Source organism: Engystomops pustulosus, chromosome 4, assembly GCF_040894005.1.
Source record: "Engystomops pustulosus chromosome 4, aEngPut4.maternal, whole genome shotgun sequence".
Classification (NCBI taxonomy): Eukaryota; Metazoa; Chordata; class Amphibia; order Anura; family Leptodactylidae; genus Engystomops; species Engystomops pustulosus.
The window spans coordinates 81,444,460-81,470,392 of NC_092414.1; the positions used below are offsets into that span (position 1 = coordinate 81,444,460).

At 41.3% G+C, this 25,933-nt stretch overlaps 1 protein-coding gene across 1 annotated transcript in view; it reads right to left on the bottom strand.

Moving 5' to 3' along the window:
* Positions 1-25,933, bottom strand: part of LOC140128460 (uncharacterized) — a 137,597-nt gene that overhangs the window by 56,698 nt on the left and 54,966 nt on the right. The window contains exons 8-10 of the mRNA XM_072150167.1: positions 22,343-22,424; positions 10,768-10,857; positions 699-825 (exon numbers count right to left, since the gene is read on the bottom strand). Of these exons, the coding sequence (XP_072006268.1) occupies positions 699-825; positions 10,768-10,857; positions 22,343-22,424 (299 nt within the window). The remainder of the gene's footprint in view (positions 1-698; positions 826-10,767; positions 10,858-22,342; positions 22,425-25,933) is intronic.

Here is a 25,933-nt window from a genome sequence, read left to right on the forward strand (position 1 = left end):
TCCACAATTGCGGCATATAGAGATATAATAAAATAGGTTCTGAGGAACAATGTTTATTTGGACACAGCTACGAAACTAAACTGATATTACTAATATTACTAATGAATTATGTCTTTTAAAGGAACTCTACTATCAAAATCCAGGGGCACTTACTGATAGATCCAGGCACGGTGATCATGGTAATCTTTTAAAATCAATTTTTAAAACTGTGCTTATGAGCCTGAAGAGCTATGGGAATTACAGAAGCTCTTACAGGCTGTTACACTGTGCAGCAACACTTCTAAATCCCACCCTCTCTTCTACACTTCCTGTAAACTCGGCAGCAGCGAGCACACAGTGGTAGTGGAGAAGTCCTTCTTCAGAATGTAACAACTTGTAAAGCTACAGCATAGAGAGGTTCTGATAACACACACATAGCCCTTAAGTTGATTTTAGAACCCAAATAAGAAAGCATCATCTGTACAGCTCATAGTTGTTATTCTTTGGGAAAAGAACATGCATTATGCCATAAAATGTATTGTATACTTACTGGTAACATTATTTGTGTTTGTCTAATGCCAGAACAAGTCAATGTTAAACTGCCATATATTCACTGTATAAATGTTCTGCCAGTTTCAGAAAACAATCAAGTTGCAAGACCAAAATAAAAGCGTCTCTGCTCCTTTTAGCTGTCATCCTAGAACAGATTTGTTTCTTACCATTCTCCATTTCTATCACCTTCTGTTGCAAATCATTTTTCTCTGTAAACTGATTCAGTTCCAGTTTTCTTGATGAAAATATCTTAAGTTGAGACATTGCAACTTCAATTCTAAAACTTAGTTGTTTCTATTAAAAAAAATACCAGCAGATGGTGAAATGTTCCTCTTGTGTAGTTGCTAACATCGTAACCTTTAAGAAATCACACACCTGAGCAATGCAATTAAAATCGGTCAACGTTGCAAGCGCTGCCATACTGTTTATTTCCCTAGCCCTGTATATATGTAATGACATTCATTTACAACAATTTCATCATTTTCAAAAGGTTATTGTAAAATAGAAGGTCAGCAAAAAATATTTTCTCAGTTAAGTATCTACTCATTGTATGTTTGTGATGTTTGTGTATTTAACCCCTTTGTGCACCTTGACGTGACTCTACGTCATAGGATGCGGCTCTTTCCCGCACCTAGACGTAGAGTCACGTCACAACTTTAAAGTGTCACTGTCACGAGTGACAGTGACACAGACCCGCGATCTCGGCGCCGGCCGCCGGGTCCGGTATCCTAGTAACTGGCAAGGGACCTATCACAGCCGTCCCTTGCCGGCGATCGCTCTGATTGGCCGATCTGTACAGAATGGCCAATCAGACAGCGATCACGTGTCAAGAGGAGGACAGAGGAGGGCTGCAAGCTCCATTCTCCTCATTCAGCGTTGTGAAGTGAAGAGAACGGAGCCTGTGTCCTTCTGCTGTCCCCTCATAGTCAAAATCCACCATTTTAACCCTTTGATCACAGCTGCCCCTCTGTGATCATCCCCCATAACTCCCACACTATTAGGGAGTTCCCAGTTTCTTTTTTTTTTTGTCAAAAAAACTAAAAAAAAAAAAAAAAAGTCAGTGTTAGTTAGTATCAGTGTCAGTCAGTGTCAGTTAGTGTCCGTCAGCGTCAGTGAGCATCAGTCAGTGTCAGTTAGCATCCGTCAGTGTCAGTTAGCTTCCGTCAGCATCAGTCAGTGTCTGTCAGTGTCAGATAGCGTCCGTCAGTGTCGGTTAGCGTCCGTCAGTGTCAGTTAGCGTCCGTCAGCGTCAGTTAGCGTCCGTCAGCGTCAGTTAGCGTCCGTCAGCGTCAGTTAGCGTCCGTCAGAGTCAGTGAGCGTCCGTCAGAGTCAGTGAGCGTCCGTCAGAGTCAGTGAGCGTCCGTCAGAGTCAGTGAGCGTCCGTCAGAGTCAGTGAGCGTCCGTCAGAGTCAGTGAGCGTCCGTCAGAGTCAGTGAGCGTCCGTCAGAGTCAGTGAGCGTCCGTCAGAGTCAGTGAGCGTCCGTCAGAGTCAGTGAGCGTCTGTCAGAGTTCAGTTTCTTTGTTCTTTGTCAAAAAAACTTATACATAAAAATTTTTTAAAAAAGTCAGTGTTAGTGTTATAATCAATTAGTGTCCGTCAGCGTCCGTCACAGTCAGTCAGCGTCCGTCACAGTCAGTCAGTGTCCGTGACAGTCAGCGTCCGCCACAGTCGGTCAGCGTCCGCCACAGTCAGTCAGCGTCCGCAACAGTCAGTGAGCGTCCGTCACAGTCAGTGAGCGTCCGTCACAGTCAGTGAGCGTCCGCCACAGTCAGTCAGCGTCCGCCACAGTCAGTCAGCGTCCGTCACAGTCAGTGAGCGTCCGCCACAGTCAGTCAGCGTCCGCCACAGTCAGTCAGCGTCCGCCACAGCCAGAGAGCTTCCGTCGCAGCCAGTTTCAGTGTCAGCGTCCGTCAGAGTCTCCTAATCTAAGGGAGCTTCAGTTTCTTTGTTCTTTGTCAAAAAAACTTATACATAAAAAAATTTAAAAAAAAGTCAGTGTTAGTGTTATAATCAATTAGTGTCAGTCAGCGTCCGTCACAGTCAGTCAGCGTCCGTCACAGTCAGTGAGCGTCCGTCACAGTCAGTCAGCGTCCGTCACAGTCAGTCAGCGTCCGTCACAGTCAGTCAGTGTCTGTGACAGTCAGCGTCCGCCACAGTCAGTCAGCGTCCGCCACAGTCAGTAAGCGTCCGTCACAGTCAGTCAGCGTCCGTCACAGCCAGTTTCAGTGTCAGCGTCCGTCAGAGTCTCCTAATCTAAGGGAGCTTCAGTTTCTTTGTTCTTTGTCAAAAAAACTTATACATAAAAAATTTTAAAAAAAGTCAGTGTTAGTGTTATAATCAATTAGTGTCAGTCAGCGTCCGTCACAGTCAGTCAGCGTCCGCCACAGTCAGTCAGCGTCCGCCACAGTCAGTGTCCGCCACAGTCAGTCAGCGTCCGCCACAGTCAGTGAGCGTCCGTCACAGCCAGTTTCAGTGTCAGCGTCCGTCAGAGTCTCCTAATCTAAGGGAGCTTCAGTTTCTTTGTTCTTTGTCAAAAAAACTTATACATAAAAATTTTTTAAAAAAGTCAGTGTTAGTGTTATAATCAATTAGTGTCAGTCAGCGTCCGTCACAGTCAGTCAGCGTCCGTCACAGTCAGTCAGCGTCCGTCACAGTCAGTCAGCGTCCGTCACAGTCAGTCAGCGTCCGCCACAGTCAGTCAGCGTCCGCCACAGCCAGTCAGTGTCCGTCACAGCCAGTTTCAGTGTCAGCGAGAGTCCAACAGCGTTATTCACTGTCAGACTGACAGTTTTGAACAGTGACAGTTCATCTGTGTCCACCAGCAGCAGTCAGTGTCACTGTAACGATTGTTACATTTGCAAGTAAATTACATTACACATTGTTACAGTTTCAAATAAAGTGCATTAGACAAAATGACACAAAAAACATACAGTGCTGAGGAGGCGTATGCTATGTTAGCCTCAGATACAGAATCAGCGAGTGAGGGAGGCTCAGAATTTGTTCTGTCCTCCTCTTCTTCTTCCTCATCTGATAATGAAGAACCTCCTCGCAGGGTTAGGAGGGCCATAACTCCAGTTTTACCTCCACCTCCAGAAAGTAACTGGTTTTCCACAACCTCCTATGTCCCCCAAGTACTTGACTTTACCGCTGTTCCAGGAGCCCAAGTACAAACAGCAGGGTTATCTGAAATTGGCCATTTCAAATTATTTTTTACAGATGACCTGCTGGACTTGATTGTTGAGCAAACCAACTTATATGCCCAGCAATTTTTAGAAACTAACCCCAATTCATTTTATGCCAGGCCATATAGATGGTATCCAACCACTAGAGAAGAAATAAAAAAATTTTGGGCATTAGTGCTAAATATGGGCCTTACAAAAAAACCATCAGTAAGGGACTATTGGTCTAAAGATCTCTTACATCATACCCCCTTGTATGGATCAACAATGCCCAGGGCTCGCTTTGAGGCCGTCCAAAAATTTCTCCATTTTGCAGACAATTCCCAATGCCCCCCCCAAAATGACCCCAGTTTTGACAGACTGTATAAGATTCGGCCCCTGATTAAATTTCTAAGCCAAAAATTTTCTTCCCTATACACCCCAAAAAGAGAGATTTCGGTGGATGAGTCCCTTGTGCACTTCAAGGGGAGAATAAAGTTTAGGCAATATTTGCCTAACAAACGTGCCAGATATGGCATAAAGATTTACAAAATGTGTGAGTCCGAAACAGGCTACACTCACACATTTCGGATCTATGAGGGAAGGGACAGTCAAATTCAGCCCCCTGATTGTCCTCCATCCCTCACAATAACTGGGAAGATTGCCTGGGACCTCCTGCATTCAGTGTTTGACAAGGGTTACCACGTGTACCTGGATAATTGGTACACAAGTGTGCCCTTGTTTCAGTGCCTGGCTGAGAAAAAAACACTCGCATGTGGGACGATCCGCAGGAATCAGAGGCACCTTCCCAAGACCCTAATAAGCCAAACCCTGCAGGTTGGGGAGAGCAGAGCACTTCACAGTGATGGGGTCCTCTTTTTAAAATTTAGGGACAAAAAAGAAGTGTTTATGCTATCTAGCATTCATGATGCCAGCAGCTCCCTTGTCCCTGTCCGCGGAACAGCAGAACCTATCTCAAGACCACTATGCATTCAGCATTACAATAAATTTATGGGGGGAGTGGACATGTCTGACCAGATCCTCAAACCGTACAATGCCATGCGGAAATGTAAAATATGGTACAAAAAGCTGGCAGTATATTTTATCCAAACGGCATTGTACAACTCCTATGTCATCTTTAGGAGCACTGGTCACCAGGGATCATACCTGGAATACCAGGAGAAGGTAATTAAATGTCTTCTCTTTGGTGATAATGCGGCAGAGGGAGGAGAAAGTTCTGCCTCTGCGACTGCTGTCTGCAGAATTGTTCCTGGGCAGCACTTTCCTGGAGTAGTGCCCCCCACTGCAAAAAAAAGTCACCCCCAGAAAAGATGTGTTGTCTGCTACAAAAATGGCAAACGCAAAGACACAACATATCAGTGCGACACATGTCCCTCCCACCCTGGTCTTTGTATTAAAAACTGCTTCCGCATTTACCACACATCCCTGGACTTATAAATTTCTTTTTTACCTGTTTTCTTTTTTTATTTGAATACTTTGAACCCCTAATCTCGTCCACCTCCATAATTCCCATTATACCCCTAGATGAATACCAAGTAAATGAAAGCCTCAGAATCCTTGTGGCGTTCTATCACTTCCAGGCCCTGCCATGTGTCCAGGCAGTATATAAAGGTTTATTTTGTGAAAGCAGGGGAAATAACCTTATAAATGTCAGAGTATATTTTTCCACATTTTTGCTGTTGCATGAAAATGATGTACTAAGTGGACATTTTTGATAAAAAATGTGTTTCAATATTTCAGATATTCACCACATCTGTTCCAAAAAAACAAGAGAACAATACAAGCGTATATACAAAACCCCTTAAAAAATATTTAGTGTGGTCTTTTATAAAACAGAGGTACTTCTGGCTATAAGGGCCTATGTAAATCAAACTGGGACCTGCAAAACCTATAGGGAAATAGCCCTAAAAGCTTCAAAATCCTTGCATTGTCCTATCACTTGCAGGCCCTGCCATATGTCCAGTGAATATATTTATGCCACTTTGGGGGTATTTCTGAACTCAGGAGAAACAGCACTATAAAAATTAAGCCCATTTGTTTCACTTTCATGCTCTGCATCTGACAAATCTGTCCTATAAATGCTGAATTTGTGAAAAATGGCACAAAATTTTTTTTCACGCTACATTTCAACAAAAAACTCTAAAAAAACCATAGCGTCAAAAGGCTGATCATAACCATAAATACATTCTTTCAGGGGTGTAGTTTCAAAAATGGTGTCATTTGTGGGGGGTTTCCATCATTCTGGGGGTCCACGGTCTCTTTGAACATTACTTGGGGCTGGTGAATCAATCATTCAAATATTGGTCTTTGAACGCCTCAGGTTGCTGCTTCACTTGCAGGCCCTGCCGTATGTCCAGTGAACATATTTATGCCACTTTGGGCGTATTTCTGAACTCAGGAGAAACAGCACTATAAAAATTAAGCCCATTTGTTTCACTTTCATGCTCTGCATCTGACAAATCTGTCCTATAAATGCTGAATTTGTGAAAAATGGCACAAAATTTTTTTTCACACTACATTTCAACAAAAAACTGTAAAACAACCATAGCATCAAAAGGCTTATCATAACCATAAATACATTCTTTCAGGGGTGTAGTTTCAAAAATGGTGTCATTTGTGGGGGGTTTCCATCATTCTGGGGGTCCACGGTCTCTTTGAACATTACTTGGGGCTGGTGAATCAATCATTCAAATATTGGTCTTTGAACGCCTCAGGTTGCTGCTTCACTTGCAGGCCCTGCCGTATGTCCAGTGAACATATTTATGCCACTTTGGGCGTATTTCTGAACTCAGGAGAAACAGCACTATTAAAAATAAGCCCATTTGTTTCACTTTCATGCTCTGCATCTGACAAATCTGTCCTATAAATGCTGAATTTGTGAAAAATGGCACAAAAATTTTTTTCACACTACATTTCAACAAAAAACTGTAAAACAACCATAGCATCAAAAGGCTTATCATAACCATAAATACATTCTTTCAGGGGTGTAGTTTCAAAAATGGTGTCATTTGTGGGGGGTTTCCATCATTCTGGGGGTCCACGGTCTCTTTGAACATTACTTGGGGCTGGTGAATCAATCATTCAAATATTGGTCTTTGAACACCTCAGGTTGCTGCTTCACTTGCAGGCCCTGCCGTATGTCCAGTGAACATATTTATGCCACTTTGGGCGTATTTCTGAACTCAGGAAAAACAGCACTATAAAATTTAAGCCCATTTGTTTCACTTTCATGCTCTGCATCTGACAAATCTGTCCTATAAATGCTGAATTTGTGAAAAATGGCATAAAATTTTTTTTCACACTACATTTCAACAAAAAACTGTAAAACAACCATAGCATCAAAAGGCTTATCATAACCATAAATACATTCTTTCAGGGGTGTAGTTTCAAAAATGGTGTCATTTGTGGGGGGTTTCCATCATTCTGGGGGTCCACGGTCTCTTTGAACATTACTTGGGGCTGGTGAATCAATCATTCAAATATTGGTCTTTGAACGCCTCAGGTTGATGCTTCACTTGCAGGCCCTGCCGTATGTCCAGTGAACATATTTATGCCACTTTGGGCGTATTTCTGAACTCAGGAGAAACTGCACTATAAAAATTAAGCCCATTGGTTTCACTTTCATGCTCTGCATCTGACAAATCTGTCCTATAAATGCTGAATTTGTGAAAAATGGCACAAAGATTTTTTTCACGCTACATTTCAACAGAAAACTGTAAAAAAACCATTGCGTCAAAAGGCTGATCATAACCAAAAATACATTCTTTCAGGGGTGTAGTTTCAAAAATGGTGTCATTTGTTGGGGGTTTCACCCTTCTGGAAACCTCAGGAACTTTTGAAATGTGTCCTGGCACCTGATCTGTGTCCTTCGCCTAATCTGCCCTCCAAAAGCTCAATGGCGCTCTTTCTATTCTTTACCCTATTGTGGCCTCATAAAGCGGTTTACATCCACATGGGGATTATTGCCATAGTAAAAAGAAACTGCACAAACAAAAATTTGTGAGGTTTTTTCCTTTTATCCTGTATGGACATATGTATTTTAGGGCTAAATATTAACTTAATTGTAAAAATTAGAAAATTCCAAATGGAACCTCCATCTTGTTTCAATTCATATGAGACACTGAAAGGGTTAACAAACTTATCAATGGCTGTTCTGAGCAGTTTGAGGGGTGCAGTTTTAAAAATGGGATGATTTGTGAGGAGTTCCACAAAATATAACTTGTAAAACCCTTTACAATATGAAATGACCTCTAAAATCATTGAATCTTACATTTTTTTGAAAATTAGAAAAATTGCTGTTCTATTAGAAAGTCACCTAATGGCCAAATAAAATATTATAACATTTAAAAAATGATGCCAACATAAAGTAGATTTATGGTAAATGTTAATTAGTTACTAATTTGGGTGGTTAGACTTACTGTAAAATGGGAATAACATTTAGAAATCAAAAAATTGCCATTTTTTCAAAATTTTTACCAAATTTCTTACTTTATAATAAATAAATGCAAAGCATAACAACCAAAATATACCACTAACGTGAAGTACAACATGTCACAAAAAAACAATCTCAAAATTACCTAGGTATGATAAACCGTTCTAAATTTATAACTGCAAATAGTGACACAGAACAGATTTTAAAAATTGTGCTTGGTCCTGAAGCTATATAATGGCTTAGACGCGAAGGGGTTAAGGGATTTTTCAATTGAGGACACTTGTCTCCTATCCACAGGATAGGAGATAAGCTTCTCTTCACTGGGGCTCCACCAGGGGAGCCCCCAGCAATCATTAGAAAGGCACCTTAAAAGTTTCCTGAAGTACCCCATATAAATGAAGCTCTGAGAAGCATGTTGGACCAGTGCTCCAGTCTCTTCTCTAGGACTGTGGGAGATAGCTGGCCTAAAGAGAATGGACTAGTGGGTAATTGCATCATCTCTGTGGGGAAGATATTCCTTGTGTTAAATTGGACCGGTGAGGAGGAAGCAAAGTTGGTCATCCAATTTCTTCCTGCCAAGTTTGGCACCTGAGACCATTTTTTGCATATTTTTGTGACTTCTTAAAAAGTTAAAGATGGCCAAAACATAGATAACAAGATAAGTCTCCCCCTATATTCCTATGGTACAAATCAGCTCATTCGTTTTCATGATGATTCAGTATGCCTTCCCCACCAGTTTTCTTGGCGGCCGCTTTAGTATGCTAGATTGGCAACTACTTTAGAGAAAAAGTGTTAATAACTTTTTCTTGCAATGTTCTTATTTTTCCATTTGAGCTATTTCACAGGAGGACACTACAGCTGGAGGATAGAACTTTATCCTAGACACAGTCTATTCATTGAACAAATTTGTTGAACAAATGTGTATAGTCGTCACTGTAATTTACCGAGTCAATACATCTGAATACTCTGGGTTGCTTACAAATAATAGAACACTGACAATCTGAACAATCCAATATTACATTGAATGGTAGTGGATGTGCTTTATCTTTTACAACATGTCAGCAAATCACTGCACACTATTTAATAGCCACGTAAGTGGAATGATAGTTGAGTTGAAAATTGTTGCTTAAAAGAAACATAATCACAAAAGTGATTACAATCCAAATAATATTTGGGATTCAGGACTGTAGAACCAGGATAGTTTGTAAAGTGTAAGTGGCTGCTATGAGACTCAAACCTATGTGTGAACCCTCAATAGGTCACATGTTACATGTTATTGTTACATGGAGGTATTGCAGATCTACATTCTATGGAATAAATTGCACTGATTCATTATATGGGACCTCAGTACATGACAGCACACAGTCCTTGATACAAAGTTACATCATGCACCCCGAGTCCTGCGACACCTGCTATAAAGTATAGTTTTATGCAGTATATTGCAGGAAAGTCTTGGAAGATACATGTAACCTTTTATGACTGCTCACAGATATCTCACTTTCACAGACAAGTAAGCCCCCGTACACATGACTGTATTGGGGGCCCCCATAGAGGTCAATGACACCCGGCCACAGTGGGGTGAACACTAGGAATCTCAATACACTGTGTCCATTTTATGGCTGCGCAGCATAAAATTGAGCAGGTCTTATTTTTGGATTTGCGGTGCAGTTGCTCAGCTTCCTATGGAGAGGAGAGCACGCCGCTTCTCCAACCGGCAGCCGTGAAGCATACAGTTGTGTGTATAAGCCCTTTGAAGAAAGCTGTGTTGGAGCAAGGACTGGAAAATATTAAGGGTGCACATTGTGCCTACTGATGGGTCTGTGTGTGGCTGGCGCTGTTGCTTAAAACTGTATGAGAGGAATTGTTAAGGGGTTACTACGTCTGGCATTACTGTAGTGCTATTTTCAAACATAATAAAAGTAGACAAATAAAAGTGATACTACATTATTTTGAGAATGGATTTCATGTAAATTCATAATTTTTGGCAATGTTTTCTTTCTTTTTTTACTGCATTCATTTTTATATTGTAGACATGGCAAAACCAAATATGTGTAGTTTTTTATGATTTTTTTTTATTTATACATTTACCAATGGTGTTTTGGGGACTTTTACTTTACTTTTATTTATAAAATGATTACTTACATTTTTCACAGGTGGACTTGAACAAGCGATCATCTGATAATGTATTGCAGTGTGTAGTGTACTTGCCACGAGCAACAGCTGCCATCCTGGGTCATCAAACCTATCTGATCCCGAAGGCTGCCATGGAATGGATCTTATACGCCTAGTATGTAGAGAGTTAACACCCACGATCATAGTTATCTATGACTGCTGTGTTACAGTATAGTGTCACCTGTAATATACAGCAAACAACTGATGTGTATGGCACCTTAATGGTCCTGAAGAGGTTAAAGGCCATGAATATCCAGGGAGTCTGTAATAGAAGGTCTCATTATCCTTCCTTTATATTATCCTAAGTAATATTAAATATTATGAGTATTCCGGGAGACTGCAATAGAAGCATCTTTCCCACTTTGTAAAACAATAGTTAGCTATTTTATAAGTGTTGATTAGCAATGTAACAACGAATCCATTTTTTTTAGTATTTTCCTTAGTATACTTACATTATAGTTCACAACACTCCTGCTTTGCTTGTATTTAAAACCAGCCATGCAGATAAAACACACATAGGCACACACGGCCTGGAGGTCACCCTGCATTGAATTTAAAGCAGAATTGACATTACCATTAAAAAAAAACATTGACTTGAGAATAGTATAAGAGCAGAAAAATGGGGATTATTGGGGCTCTCATCTCATCTGAGCTTCAGTAACACAATTAGTGATTTGCTTTACAGCAGCCTCAAGGCCATAGGTAGCAAATGACTAGAACTAACTCATGAAGATCTATAGAGAATTTTCTAGACATGAATTGAGCAGATAGAGGGTGTATTCATTTATTGTCAATAATGGATGTAATGATGATGTTTAGATAGGAGAATGTTAGTGCAACAACCCAATTCAGAAAAAAAATTATAAAAACACAGTGCAGCACACTTCCATACCACAGGAGCTAACACCACAGTCCGAGACCGATCCAACAAGTCCCACTTTAAACAATAAAAAAAGGAGTATACAAACAGCCGTATTGGAATCATTGGGAGCTCCGGTCAGGGTTTTTTATACTCCTTTTTTTACAATTCAGAACAAGATGCAAAATGTCAACCAAATCAGCAATGTGTAAAAGCGGAAGTTTGAAAACTGTCTTTTCTATCTATATGGGCAGTTAAAGAATTTTGGAAATGCATGCTGCAGATAAAGATGCATTTGGTTCTGACCCACATCCCTCCTACGGTCTGAAAGATGACATTCTTACCTTTAATATGAAACCAAAAGCTAAGTACTATATTAGGGGTGTCTGAAGTGACCCTCCTCCAGACCTTAAAAGTGGTTATTCTCAATGCATCACATAACTTTGGGGATGATTATTTTTTCATAGATAAATGGACAAGATTTCACATAAATGATGTAATACTAGGAAGGACATTTCTTAAACTGCCTGGGGGGTCTGGTAGTTAAATGGGGTAAAATCTGATGACCAAGTCCCTTTAAAATCTATAATGTACAGGTACATCAAGGCTACAAAATACAAGGAATTCTGCTACAAACAATTAAAACCCCTATTTACTTGTATGTTGTAGGTTTCTTCCGAATTTTCATGCTCAGTTATTTTGATGCTTTGTTTCAGGAAATCCAGAGAGAGATCATTTATCTGAAATTGAGCTAAAACTATCTTTTCTTATGGATGTGCAAATCTGAATAAATTATTTTCCCCTGGTTTTGCAACTCTCTGTTATAAATCTGCCGGAATAAGTACCTGAATAATATCAGCTGTGAGATTGGAATCCCAGAAACAGAGACTAAAGGGTTATGGCACAATTTTGTTTTTAATGGTCTGTGTCCTCACCCAATTGTTAGCCCGTGTTATAATTCAGTACAGAACAAAACAATAACATGGCTGCTTGTATGAGAGCTTAAAGGGGTACTCCCATTTAAGAAAATAAATGGTATTGTTTGTATAATGAAAACATACAATTTACCAATATACTGTCTGTATCAATTCCTTACGGTTTTCTAGATCTTTGCTTGCTGTCTTTCTATAGAAAGCTTCAATGTTTGCTTCCATTTGATAGATATCTGACCATGGTCACACAGGTGCACGGCTCGTTATATCACACAGCTCTGATTACTCTCTGTGATATAACAAGCCTTGCACCTGTGTGACCATGAGCAGATTTCTGTCCACTCGAAGTAAATATTGAAGCTTTCTATGATATGACAGCAAGCAGAGATCTATAAAACAGCTTGGAATTGATACAGAAAGTATACTGGAAAATTGTATAATTTTTAATCATACAAATAGTAACATTAGTTTGCTGAAATGGGAATACCCCTTTTACGCTAGTCACTTTAGTCATTTTTGTATTCATTTATTATGTCCCTCTATCCCAATGTATATAATTCAGTTGATATTAATTTGATCAGTTGTTTGTTTCTATCTAAAAAATCTTCCTATTTTCTCTTCAGTTGGGCCATGTGATCTCATGGTGACAACCCCTACACTATAATTCACTGTGTATTTGTGTTGTCACTGGGGATCACTATCCTATGTATACCTGTTTATTGTAATTGAATGGACTATACCACAAAAACTCTACAGAAGGTAGCACATGTAGGCAAAATGTCAGATTTGGTATTGACGTATTATTGATTTGTATCACAAAAGTATTTATTAAGATAAAGTCAGTCAAGTTGGACAACGCATTTCAGGAATGTACTATTTCCTTTGGTGATGTTGCTTATATGGGTCTTCACTAGCAGGTTTAAAGGGGTATTCCAGGGATAAGCATCATACAAATGGGTCAGTAAAATATAAGCTATAAGGAGACACAGGACAGAAGATGGCCTCTGGTCACATATCCACATCACATGTTCTGAACCAGCTGTAGTTGTTTGGTTGCAGTGCATTCAGTATAGCCAGTGTTGTGGCTAATCTCAGTGAGGTAATATACAGTGATGGCAGTTACACATTATTACTATGGTAACAGAGCAGTACTATCTGTTACATTATCACTAGGAGCAGAGCATAAGAGAGAGGAGGAGTTACTGAGAACTAAAGGATCATGGGACTTGTAGTTTCCAGTGGTGGCCATCTTGGTGATAACTCTGTCTATTTTAGAAAGCCCATAAAATTTTGTGAATCATAAAATCAAACTATTTTAGCTCTATTTCTTGACTAATGACATTCAGTTATTTTATGATTATTTATTTATAGCATTATGGGTTTTTGTATCAGATGTTTATATTCCCGGAAGTATTCTTCAGTATTCTTTAAGTATGTAAATGGAGATGGTTTTTCAGCATCAATGGTTGGGAGAGCGCTGTGTGATATGCAGCCCCATTAGGTAGAGATTCTCCAGCTGCCCATATGATGCTGTGCTAAGGAATCATGGAACAATTGGCAGCAAAGAGATAGAGAAATCTAACAGTCAAGTTGGCCTCTGAACAGATGAGCAAGGAGGCTGCACTGCACTGAATACAGTCATGGCCAAAAGTTTTGAGAATGATACAAATGTTAATTTTTACAAAGTCTACTGCATCAGGTTTTATAATGGCAATTTGCATATACCGTATATACTCGTGTATAAGCCGAGTTTTTCAGCACAAAAAATGTGCTGAAAAACCTCATCTCGGCTTATACACAAGTCAATAATAATAATAAAAAAAATTAATACTCACCCTCCGGCTCCCGGTCCTCGGCGACAATATGATGTAGCGGTGTCGCCGCTGATGACATCATCAGCGGCGACACCTCTGCATCACACTGTGCGCCCGTCGGCAGGTCGCATGGACGCGACTGCCGGCAAGTGAGGATAGAAGAGAGAAGCCGCCGCAGAGGATCAGGAGCCGCCGCCGAGGACCAGGAGCCGCCGCCGAGGACCGGGAGCCGCCACTAAGCATCAAAGGTGCGTATCCTCGGAGGGTGAGTATTAAGTTTATTTTTTTATTATTCGCTAGGCATACTGAGAGCAGGCTGTATACTTTTTGGGGCAGGCTGTATACTTTTTGGGGCAGGCTGTATACTTCTTGAGGCAGGCTGTATACTTCTTGGGGCAGGCTGCATAATACATGGGGGCAGGCTGTATAATACATGAGGGCAGGCTGTATACTTCTTGTGGCCGGCTCTATAATACATGGGGGCAGGCTGTATACTTCATGGGGGCAGGCTGATTGTATACTACTTGGGACAGGCTGTATACTACAGGGGCTGGCTGGTTGTATACTACAGGGGGCTAGCTGGCTGTATACTACACCCTCGGCTTATACTCGAGTCAACAGGTTTTCTCAGTTTTTGGTGGTAAAATTAGGGGTCTCGGCTTATACTCGGGTCGGCTTATACTCGAGTATATACGATACTCCAGAATGTTATAAAGAGTGATCAGCTTAACAGCAATTAATTGCAAAGTCAATATTTGCCTAGAAAATGAACTTTTTCCCCCAAAACACATTTCAACTTCATTGCAGGCCTGCCTTAAAAGGAGCAGCTAACATCGTTTCATTGATTGCTCCAGTAACACAGGTGTGGGTGTTGATGAGGACAGAGCTGGAGATCAATCTGTCATGATTAAGTAAGAATCACACCACTGGGCACTTTAAAAGATGGTTGGTGCTTGGCATCATTGTTTCTCTTCTGTTAACCATGGTTATCTCTAAAGAAACACGTGCAGTCATCATTGCACTGCACAAATATATCTGGCCTAACAGGGAAGAGTATGGCAGCTAGAAAGATTGCACCTCAGTCAACAATCTATACCATCATCAAGGAATACAAGGAGAGAGGTTCCATTGTTGCCAAAAAGGCTCAAGGGCGCCCAAGAAGGACCAGCAATCGCCAGGACCGTCTCTTAAAAGTGTTTTAGCTTTGGGATCGGGCTACCAGCAGTGCAGAGCTTGCTCAGGAATGGCAGCAGGCAGGTGTGAGTGCATCTGCACGCACTGTGAGGCAGAGACTCTTGGAGCAAGGCCTGGTGTCAAGGAGGGCAGCAAAGAAGCCACTTCTCTCCAGAAAAAACATCTGCAAAAGGTACAGGGAGTGGACTGCTGAGGACTGGGGTAAAGTCATTTTCTCTGCTGAATCCCCTTTCTGATTGTTTGGAATATCTGGAAAACAGCTTGTTCGGAGAAGACAAGGTGAGCGATACCACCAGTCTTGTCTCATGCCAACTGTAAAGCATCCTGCAACCATTCATGTGTGGGGTTGCTTCTCAGCCAAGGGAATCGTCTCTCTCAGTCTTGCCTAAAAACATGAATAAAGAATGGTAACAGAATGTCCTCCAAGAGCAACTTCTCCCAACCGATTAAGAGCAGTTTGGTGATCAACAATGCCTTTTCCAGCATGATGGAGCACCTTGCCATAAAGCAAAGGTGATAACTAAATGGCTCAGGGAACAAAACATAGAGATTTTGGGTCCATGGCCTGGAAACTCCCCAGATCTTTATCCCATTGAGAACTTGAGGTCAATCATCAAGAGATGGGTGGACAAACAAAAAGCAACAAATTGTGACAAAATGCAAGCATTGATTGTGCAAGAATGGACTGCTCTCAGTCAGGATTTGGTCCAGAAGTTGATTGAGAGCATGCCAGGGAGAATTGCAGAGGTCCTGAAGAAGGGTCAACACTGCAAATATTGACTTGCTGCATTAACTCATTCTAACTGTCAATAAAAGCTTTTGTTACTCATAATATGATTGCACTTGTATTTCTGTATGTGATAAAAACATCTGACAAACACACATAAAAGCCAGAGGGCAACAGAACATGTGAAAATATAATATTTGTGTCATTCTCAAAACGTGTGGCCATGACTGTAGAATGTCTATTATACCATTAGTATAATAACCTAAGGGGCGCAAAAATATCATTGTACACATTGCTTCCTATGAACTTCATATACAACCCTCCTAACAATATATGTATGTATGAGAGAATGTGTATCTATAGATACAATATTATACACCTATAAATACACATATGAGAGATAGCCAGATAGATGGCTTTTGCTGGTAACCTGCTCTGATTCTGACTCCCCCACTCTTATAAAATGTTTAATTATCACAGAAGGAAACTACTGGCTTTGAGAAATAATATACTGAAAAGAAGTCGAGCAGGTAACCAGGGAAACCCAGCTGCAGGCACATCCAATATTGCTTGGCTTCCATGGTTGCAGGGAGACATTACTACCCTCATGTACATGTCACTCTCCTCTCTGCAGGTTTACATTGCCTTGAGTAAGTGCCTTGCATTGTCCACTCCCTACTGGCTATTATAAGAAAACATTAGCAGGACAATGCACAACTAATGGGATAATGCTACATACAATAAAAAGAATCATATCTACTTACTACCTGATTTATTTCCACAATGGGATAAGAGACACCATTAGTTTCCAATTACAATAAAACCTGTAAATATCTTTACATTTCTGGAGGATTCTACCTTATGCTCTGTGTAGTATATTGCAGATCTCATACAGTTCAGTAATACATAAGGATATAACAGATTACCAATTACTCTTTGCCAAGTACTGTTTCAAATGAAAAGTGTATTTGATAAACAAATGTAAAAAACATGTAATTAGTATTTAAATCAATATTCTTAATTATCAGTGTGGAAAATGTTAATGCATGAGAGTATTTTTAATGGCTTGTTTTTTCAAATGTTTTCCTTAATTCTTTTATTACATTTTAAACATTATCAAACCCTTGAAATGCAGGCGGACCCTTAAGAACAACCGACTTACAGACGACCCATAGTTAAAAATGGACCTCTGGGTGTTTAAATTTACTGTACTTTAGACCTAGGCTATAATAAACAGCTATAACAGTTATCACAGGTGTCTACAATAAAGCATTATTGTTAATCTTGGTTCTAATGATTATCCAACATTTTTAAAATCCAAATTTGGCTGGGGTTACAATGATAAAGTATACAGTTCTGTATACTGTAAACTTAAGAACAAACCTACAGAATCTTGTACGTAACCCGGGAACTGCCTGCATATAAATTGCAAATAAATACATAGAAAATCCCCTCTCCCCATCCAGACCTGTCCCCAAACCTACCCTACCCTTTATTTCACTGGCATAGAATACCCACATCCAAAAAATTATTAAATATTTCTCGCCCAAAATTCAACACTTAATAACCAAGGTTGTAACCAATTGTTGGAGATTCTTAACCCAGCATTAAGGAGAGTCTGATCAGTAAACAAGAATTTGACTATATGATGCCCAAATACCCAACCATTGCCACCTGTTTATTAAAAGTGCATAAGGGCTACTCCCCCCTTCAAGGGCGCCCTGTAGTGTCTGGTATCAACAGTTTGACATAGCGGATTAGCACTTATGTAGATGTAATTCTCAGACCTTTCGTCCTGGCACTACCATCATATGTGCAGGACACAATGGATGTCCTCAAAAGATTGGCGGTAGTAGAAAGTGGCAAGGAAGGACAGTATTTAGGTGTGCTTAGGATAGTCAATATTTTCAGGCTTCAGAAAAGATCGGAATGCCACTAGAGGTCTTTTGTTGTACCCTCGGTATCAGTCTTTTCCACTTGAGAAAGGGTTTTTTTGCCCCGAAAAGCGCTGTGATTCGAAGACCGTTTATTACAAACAAAACCTTTTAACCTATACTCCAGAGTGCGCCATTCGATTAGACCACCCTCTACAAAAGATTGTTGGGCATTGTCATGAACCCGGGGGAACATTTGTAGCCAGTTTGGACATGGAAGCCTTGTATAGTTCCATCCCACATGACAAGGGCTGTTTGGGAATCCAATTTTTTTTGCCATCACAGAGTAACAATTTACGGCTCCATAATCAATGTCACAGGTGCTCCTGTGACCTATGTCCTATGTACGCCGTCTAAGATTTAAAGGGATAGTGTGCTGATAATTGGCTCTGGCCATTCGCCTTTCTTGTTAAATATCTGGCCCCTTCCTGTGTCCCCTGTGCCTTGAGCCCTAGAGAAAGCTTGTTCCTTATACCCTACGCTTATATTGTGAAATCCCGTTGTGACCCCCGTTTCCGTTCCTGACTACGTTCCTCTGCTGCCAGCCCTGACCTTCTGCTCTGCCATTGAATTTGATCCTGTGCTGCCTGTCCTGACCTCCTGCCTGTTCCTGACCACGATTCCGCTCTATGACTCTGTACTTCATCTTGGTCACCACCGCAAGCAAAGTTGCACCTTAGGAGCCACAGCAAGTCCAAGCGGTGATGAAAACCAGGTGCCACTTAGATTCCGCTCCCAGGTGGCAGCTTACATCATTGTTGGCGGTGGTAAAGTGGGTCCACTACCCCTGAATCCTGACAATCAACGTATCATGAATCTTGTTATCTTCATTTTGGAGCATAACTATTATTTGTTCGATGGGTGCTTCTTCCACCAGCTCAGGGGAACCGCAATGGGCAGCCCTGCTGCGTCAACACGCAAATCTCTTCCTGGGCTGGTGGGAGGAGTGCCATGTTTTTGTGGACTATATGGAGGAATGGACAAAAAGTGAGTCTATGGATAAGGTACATGGATGATGTACTGCTGTGGGCTGATACCATAGACACTTTCAATCAATTTGTGGGGATTTTTAATGAGAACCTGATTGGGATTAAATTGACATCAGAAATTCTTCCTGAGACCATTTCTTTCTAGACTTTTGTATTAAACCAAAGGGTCAGATCTCTACATCATTCTTGTGTAAACCAACGGCTTCGAACAGTCTGTTAGCCTGGCAGAGTTATCATCCTCCCCCACTTAAATGGGGGATTCCTAAAGGACAGTTTTTCCGTATTAGAAAAAAACTATTCCTCTCTAATGGACTTTGAAATAAAAGCAGATGACCTGCAGAATCTCTTCCAGAAGAGCAGGTACCCTAATTAGGTTTTAGAGGAGGCTAGAACCCTTGCTAGGAATACTAACAGAGATAATCTGATACCCAAACAGAACAAGGAGGGACAAGGAACGATCAGATTGATTGGTACATTTGATGACAAGGTACCAATGTTCAAAAATATCCTCAAGAAATTCTGGGTATTTTAAAACATGATAATGACATAATTATCATGTAACTTATAGAAGGGGCTGGAGTTTGCGTGATCAGTTGGTCCACAGCCACTTACCACCAGTTGTGGCAGAGAACACCTGCCTACAGAAATGTAAAATAATACTTACAGATGTGGTGATTGCGAAGCACCCCAACACATTATTCAAAGTAAAATTTTCAAGAGTGTTACCAAAGGTGCTGTTTTCGTTTATCAATTGTCAAACCACTGGTGTGGTATATATGGCCACATTCTCTTGTCCACTCAATTATGTTGGAAAGACATTTAGGGATTTCAGAAAAAGAATCTTAGAGCATGTTGTAAATATTAGATGTGGGGATGATGTCCCTCTTGCAAATCATGCCCTCCTTTATCATGGAGGAAATCAAAAAACCTTTAAGTTTCAAGGTCTGCAGAGAATACTCCCCTCCCCGAGATGGGGTGACTGGGATGATCAGTTTCAAAGAAAAGAATCACAATGGATCTTTTCGCTTACAAACTGTCAAACCGAACGGATTAAATGACATAATTTCTTTTGCACCCTTTATTTCATAGATCCACCCTCCTGATTTCTGTCTGTTTATATACCATTGCATGTGTATAGATGGGGGAATTTTCCCCATCTTTGATTCTCACCCCTCTTGTATACTTAATGGGGCAGATTTACTTACCCGGTCCATTTGCGGGATTCATTAAGGTAGTTCCCCCGCCGTCCACCAGGTGGCGCTGCTGCGCTGAAAAGCATCGGAACGCGCTGGAGTTCACCGAGCCGGGCTGAGTGAAGGTAAGTGCAAGCTCCGCAACAGATTTTTTTTTTTTAAATGCGGCGGTTTTTCCGAATCCATCGGGTTTTAGTTCGGCCACGCCCCTGATTTCTGTCGCGTGCATGCCAGCACCGATGCGCCACAATCCGATCGCGTGCGCCAAAATCCCTGGGCAATTCAGGGGAAATCCGCGCAAATCGGAAATATTCGGGTAACACGTCGGGAAAAAGCGAATTGGGCCCTTAGTAAATGACCCCCTATGTGTTCACCTACAAGACCTCCTCTAATTAGGTTGTCTTATGGTGGATTTAAGGTATAGTTTGGAGATGTATATTATAATACCCACTTCTTGCAGGATTATTATCATGTTTTCATCTGTGCAGATGTTTGGGTTGCTTCTCCTGAATGTACTGCCTGGTGGCATTACTAACCATGTGGATCCTTACAGTCTAAATAGCCGGAGGATCACACTGTTTGTTCTTGAACAATAGGATTCTGTCTCTAAAAAATTAGTTGATGTTTATCCCTGATGTGTCAGCTGATTTGTCAGCTAATGACTCTAATCACACTGAGGCTACATTCACACCGCCGTTGCCCGCCGTACTGTAGCACGGCGGGCAATGGTGGCGCGCGGGGAGAGGAGGAGGAGGTGAGCGCAGCTCACCCCCGCTCCTCTCCATAGGAACATATGGCGCACGCCGCCGTCCAAAGGAGAAAGATAGGACATTTCCTATTTTTTTCCCGGTACGGAGCGGTATGGTGCCGCACACCATACCGCTCCCGTAGTGCGCCATGCGCCCATTGCATGGGGGACTTATATCAGGCGTATTTACGCCGGCCGTATGTACGTCCCCCTTGCGGCAGTGTGAATGCAGCCTAACACTGCAAACATTGCAGCAACAAAAACACTGCAAACATACATTGTGAATCGTTAAGACTCCCTCTGCTGGCCAGAAAGGGGTAGAATTAGGAGGAAATTGTGTTGTAAGATAATATTTGTCCTCCCAGAATCCTTAGTGTGCCTCCATGCTCCACAACCATAGTGTTTTAGCCAACAGCCTTTGTGTGTTTTGTGTTATATATCACAGATTCACCTGAACTTCACTTACATTATTCAGTGATCTTCTAATAACCAAGGTTGCCCTGATTCCAGATTCCATCCCATTGACTCATCTTTCCTATACTCTTGTAAAATTTGATGTTTTTCACAATCCCCATTCTTTTAAACTATTCTGGAATGTTAGGGTTACCCCACAATTGCAATATATAAAAGGGAACCTGTCAGAAGCCAAAGCCCTGTTAAACTACAAAATGTACATTATATTGCCGGTTGCAGGTTCTCTGGTGATATTTTTATATATGTCCAATCCTATCTAATCTAAAATTAAGTTAGATGCACATCCTTTTTCTAGTCAGGGGGTGTGCGGTGCTCAGTACAGCAGTCAACCAGTCACCCATCCGCACTGCTGAGAACCCCCTCCATCCTTTCCCCTAGCCACACCAAGCCCTGCCTCCTGCTTACATCTGACTACTTATCCTCTTGGTCCACTTTTCGTGCAAAAACAGTGAGCCATCTTCTCCACTCCAGCCCTTCAGGTAACCAAACCAAACTTTTTTTTTTCAAGGTTCAGCTGAACGCCATTGGGTCATCCGTCATAACAGTTTATGGTGATGCAGAATACACCACTTGATAATATATATACCGTAAAAGCTGGGAAGGGAAGGTGCAGACTACAAAGCCGGGCTGTTGTGTAGCTTTTAAAATTTCAGCTCTAAACAGAAAACACTGTGCAAAATAGTTTGTAATACAGTATATAATAAACTATGTATATAGACAGAACATCATAATAGCCTTGCAATACCAATAGAAGTATATAGGATCCAAAAATAAATCATACTTCATAATACTCAATTCATTATATACAACATACAAACTTTATTAATTGGCCATCAAGAAAACAAGGTTGAAAACACGCATTAAAAACCACAAAACAAAAGATGTGGCGAAGGTCAACAGTATTACAGTACATGATAAATACTATCCAAGTATCAAACACATAACAGTATATACAATTTGGCTGTAACCAGTTGTATTACCCACCAGGGTGTTGCATGTAGCTAAAATTGTCTGAACCAGTAAGATAAGACCACCGCCACAGCACCCCTATTTTTGGATCCTATATACTTCTATTGGTATTGCATGCTTTTGATTAGTAATAGGAGTTGTTTATTAAGTACTGGGTTTTCTCTTTTTGGTATTTATTATCATAATAGCCTTACTTTAAGCAGGTCATCAGAAGAGAAAGATGATGTTATATATAAAAGTTTCTCAAGAGTCTTCAGAGCCACATTCACAGCCCACCTGCAGCATAAAAAACAACTATATGTTGTGAATCTTCAACAAACCTAAATCGTTACAAAATTTTCAATAAGGTACAATGAAAACAAGACACTTTGTAATATAACTTATATATAACTTACAACTTCCCTCTAGATATCATCATTCTCTCCTCTGCCCTCTTAATCAGTTTTCAATCTTAAATCAGAACTCCCTCTTTTATGTTAATACTCGCCTGTTTACCTAACAGAATTGCCTTCAAATTTATATTCAAATGAGCTGACAAGAGTCACTTTTTGCCTATTGACTCTTTTAAAGCCTACAGAAGAAGCATCACTTCAGATACCACAATCGTGTGTCCTATAGCAGCTAGAACCACATTTATGGTGCAATTTGAAAGATAAGAATCCCAGCTTTCAAATGCATGAGTGTGATTCTGTGTGTCATAAAAAAAACAAAGAAAATGTTGGGAATATGACCTGCACATAAAGTTCCAATCTATCTTTGACTTTTCAAAAATCAGAAACTTTTATTGCTTTCACTTATAGCATAAATATGCACAATATATATATATGCCACCTCTCCCTTAATCCATCCAGTCATTACACATCCGATACAGCCCTCAATATACTAAGATAACCCTTACTGCCCCAGTATACTCCCCAAATTTAACCTGGACCAACCTCTCCGCAATTCCTTAGTTGCCAATCCTGGAAACTCCACCCAGTCAAGCCACTGTTTCTCAAATTTTTTGAGATTACCCCTTTTCTGGTAAACCTTCATTTCCATCCATATAGTTTTGTTTGTCATATTTATCACCTCTCCCAACCCTGGAGGATCTGCATCTAACCAGTGCCTAGTTTCCTGACTTGGTAAGGAAATTTTGCCACAGCTAAGCTTTCATTCTGAGTCCCCTCTTGTCCATCCATACAGCTCCGTAGACCAACCTTGGGATCATGGGGAAGCCTTATGTTATATATCCGATCCATCAAGTCCTCTACCTCCTTCCACAGGCTCTCTAATGCTGCACATGACCAAAACATATGCCATCCGTCTGCCCTCTCTTCTTGACACCGGGGACACCTTGCATCCTCCCTCAATCCCATTTTCCATAGGACATATGGCGTCCTATATACTCTGTGCAGTAAAAACAACTGAGACCTCCTTTGTGCAACATTCATGGATAAGACACTAGGAGAACCCGTCGCCTCCAACCACTCATCCTCCGACAGTTCCCCAACTTCCTCCTCCCACCTCCTTTTAGTCTCGGCCATAGGATCCCCCAATACTTTGGAGAGAAGGAAACCATACAACAAGGAAATTACCCCTTTAGTCCCTTGAGTCTTGACTACGTTTTCCAACACTCCCATAGAGCTGATTTCCAATTAACCGAATTGGGCTTGTGTCTGTAAAGCATGTCTCAACCGCAAGTATTGAAAAAACCAGGACTGCGGCAATTCAAAATCCTCCCTTAATTGCTGGAAAGACTTTAATACCCCATCAGAGTACAGCTGATATAAATAGCACACCCCTTTGCTACCCCACCTTTGCATATCCTCCAACATAAATACTTCCCCCAAGACGGGGTTGTCCCACAGAGGCGTGTATTTAGTATAGTTTTCTACTCCCAGCAAACCTTTGTATACTTTCCACACCTTTTGCAGCAACCCCAACGTCAGTCTAGCCCTAGCCATCCCCTGAAACCTCCTTGCTTCCAGAGCAGCTAGCGGGCCCATGTTACCTCCCAAGTGTAACAGCGTTTTCGGGCAGTCAGTCACCCTTTCCTCCCTGGCCCAGCCACTCATATGCTGGCAATATAATAGACCCATGCGTTTGGCAGTGCCAGACCACCATGGTGTTTGGGGAGCTGCAATCTGATGCGTGGAACCCCCTTCTTCCACACCAAATCCCAAAACAAATTGTGAAATCGGCGGAACCAGTATTTGGGAATCCACACTGGGGCATTGTGCAGAATATAAAGCAACTGTGGCATTAGAATCATTTTAATTAGGTTAGTTCTACCAAGGGCTGATAAGGGTAACCTATTCCAAACTAAAATCTTATTTTTAAAATTCCCTAGTAATGGTTGCAAATTTAACTCAATATAATCCTCTACCTTCCCGGTAATCCGGATCCCTAGATACCTAAATTCCGTTACTATAGGAATATCTCCCACAGAAAGGGCCGACAAATACACCTGGTCAATCTTCATAAGAGCAGACTTAGTCCAGTTTATCATCAGTCCAGAATATCTCCCAAACCGTACAATCATATCCAGCACCACTGGCAAGGTATAGTCCGCTTCCGTCAGAAATAGTAAGATGTCGTCCGTGTACAATGCTATACGGTCTTCCCTTGCCCCATATTGAAATCCCAACAACTCCTCACTTCGACGGACCATACAGGCTAGGGGCTCAATCGCCAGTGCAAACAAGAGTGGCGACAATGGACACCCCTGTCTAGTTCCTCTCTCGAGGTAGAAGTTATCTGAGATCACTCCATTGACCCTAATATATGCCACCGGCACCAAGTATAATAACTGTACCCATCTAATAAATACAGGGCCAAACCCCATTCTTCTTAAGACCGCCCATAAATATTCCCATTCGACACTGTCAAATGCTTTGGCAGCATCTAATGACAGTATAGCTCTTCCCACAGCGTTTTCAGGGTCTATCTGTAGATTTAACATAAGGCGCCTCAAATTCTGAGCTGTCGATTTAGACGGCATAAAGCCTGATTGATCAACATGCACTACTGACCCTATTACTTTAGACAGCCTATTAGACAGCACCTTAGCTAGAACTTTCACATCCGATGTCAACAAGGATATTAGTCTATACGAATCCACAAGTTGAGGGTCCTTACCATCTTTAAGCAGTGCAACTATTAAAGCCTCATAACAGGAGGTTGGCAATCTCTTCCTAGTACCCAGCACCATGTCTATCCTAGAGAGCGTGCCATGAGTTTGAGAGGCACAAGAATATTGCCTCACTCCAGGATTCCTATCTCTCCACATATCATGAAAACCTACCTCCTCACACCAGCGGTCCAAAGGCGACAGTCCTCTTCCTACAGCCCCTCCTTCCCCCCTGCTGGAGAACTTGTCCATATCCCTATCCCACACAATATTAAAATCCCCCATCAATATTGTAGGCACCTCTGGCAGTAGAGCCAAGTTCTCCAGTATCTTGCGAAGTACCACATTTGAAAATGGAGGAGGTATGTACACTACCACCAAGATACAAACCCAGTGAAATATTCTGCAGTGTACTCCTACAAACCTTCCCTCCTCATCGGTAAAGGAGCTAAAGCATTGAAATGGAAGTGACCTATGTATAAGGAGACTAACCCCCCTAGAATATGATGTATGAAAGGAGTGCACTCCGTAAACCACCCATGAACCTTATAGTAAATGTACTGTATCCCTTGTCAGATGCGTTTCCTGTAATCCCATCACCAGAGCAGTCTGCTTCTTCATGTACGCAAAGATTGCTCTGCGTTTCCCCGCCTCCGCTAGACCTCTAACATTC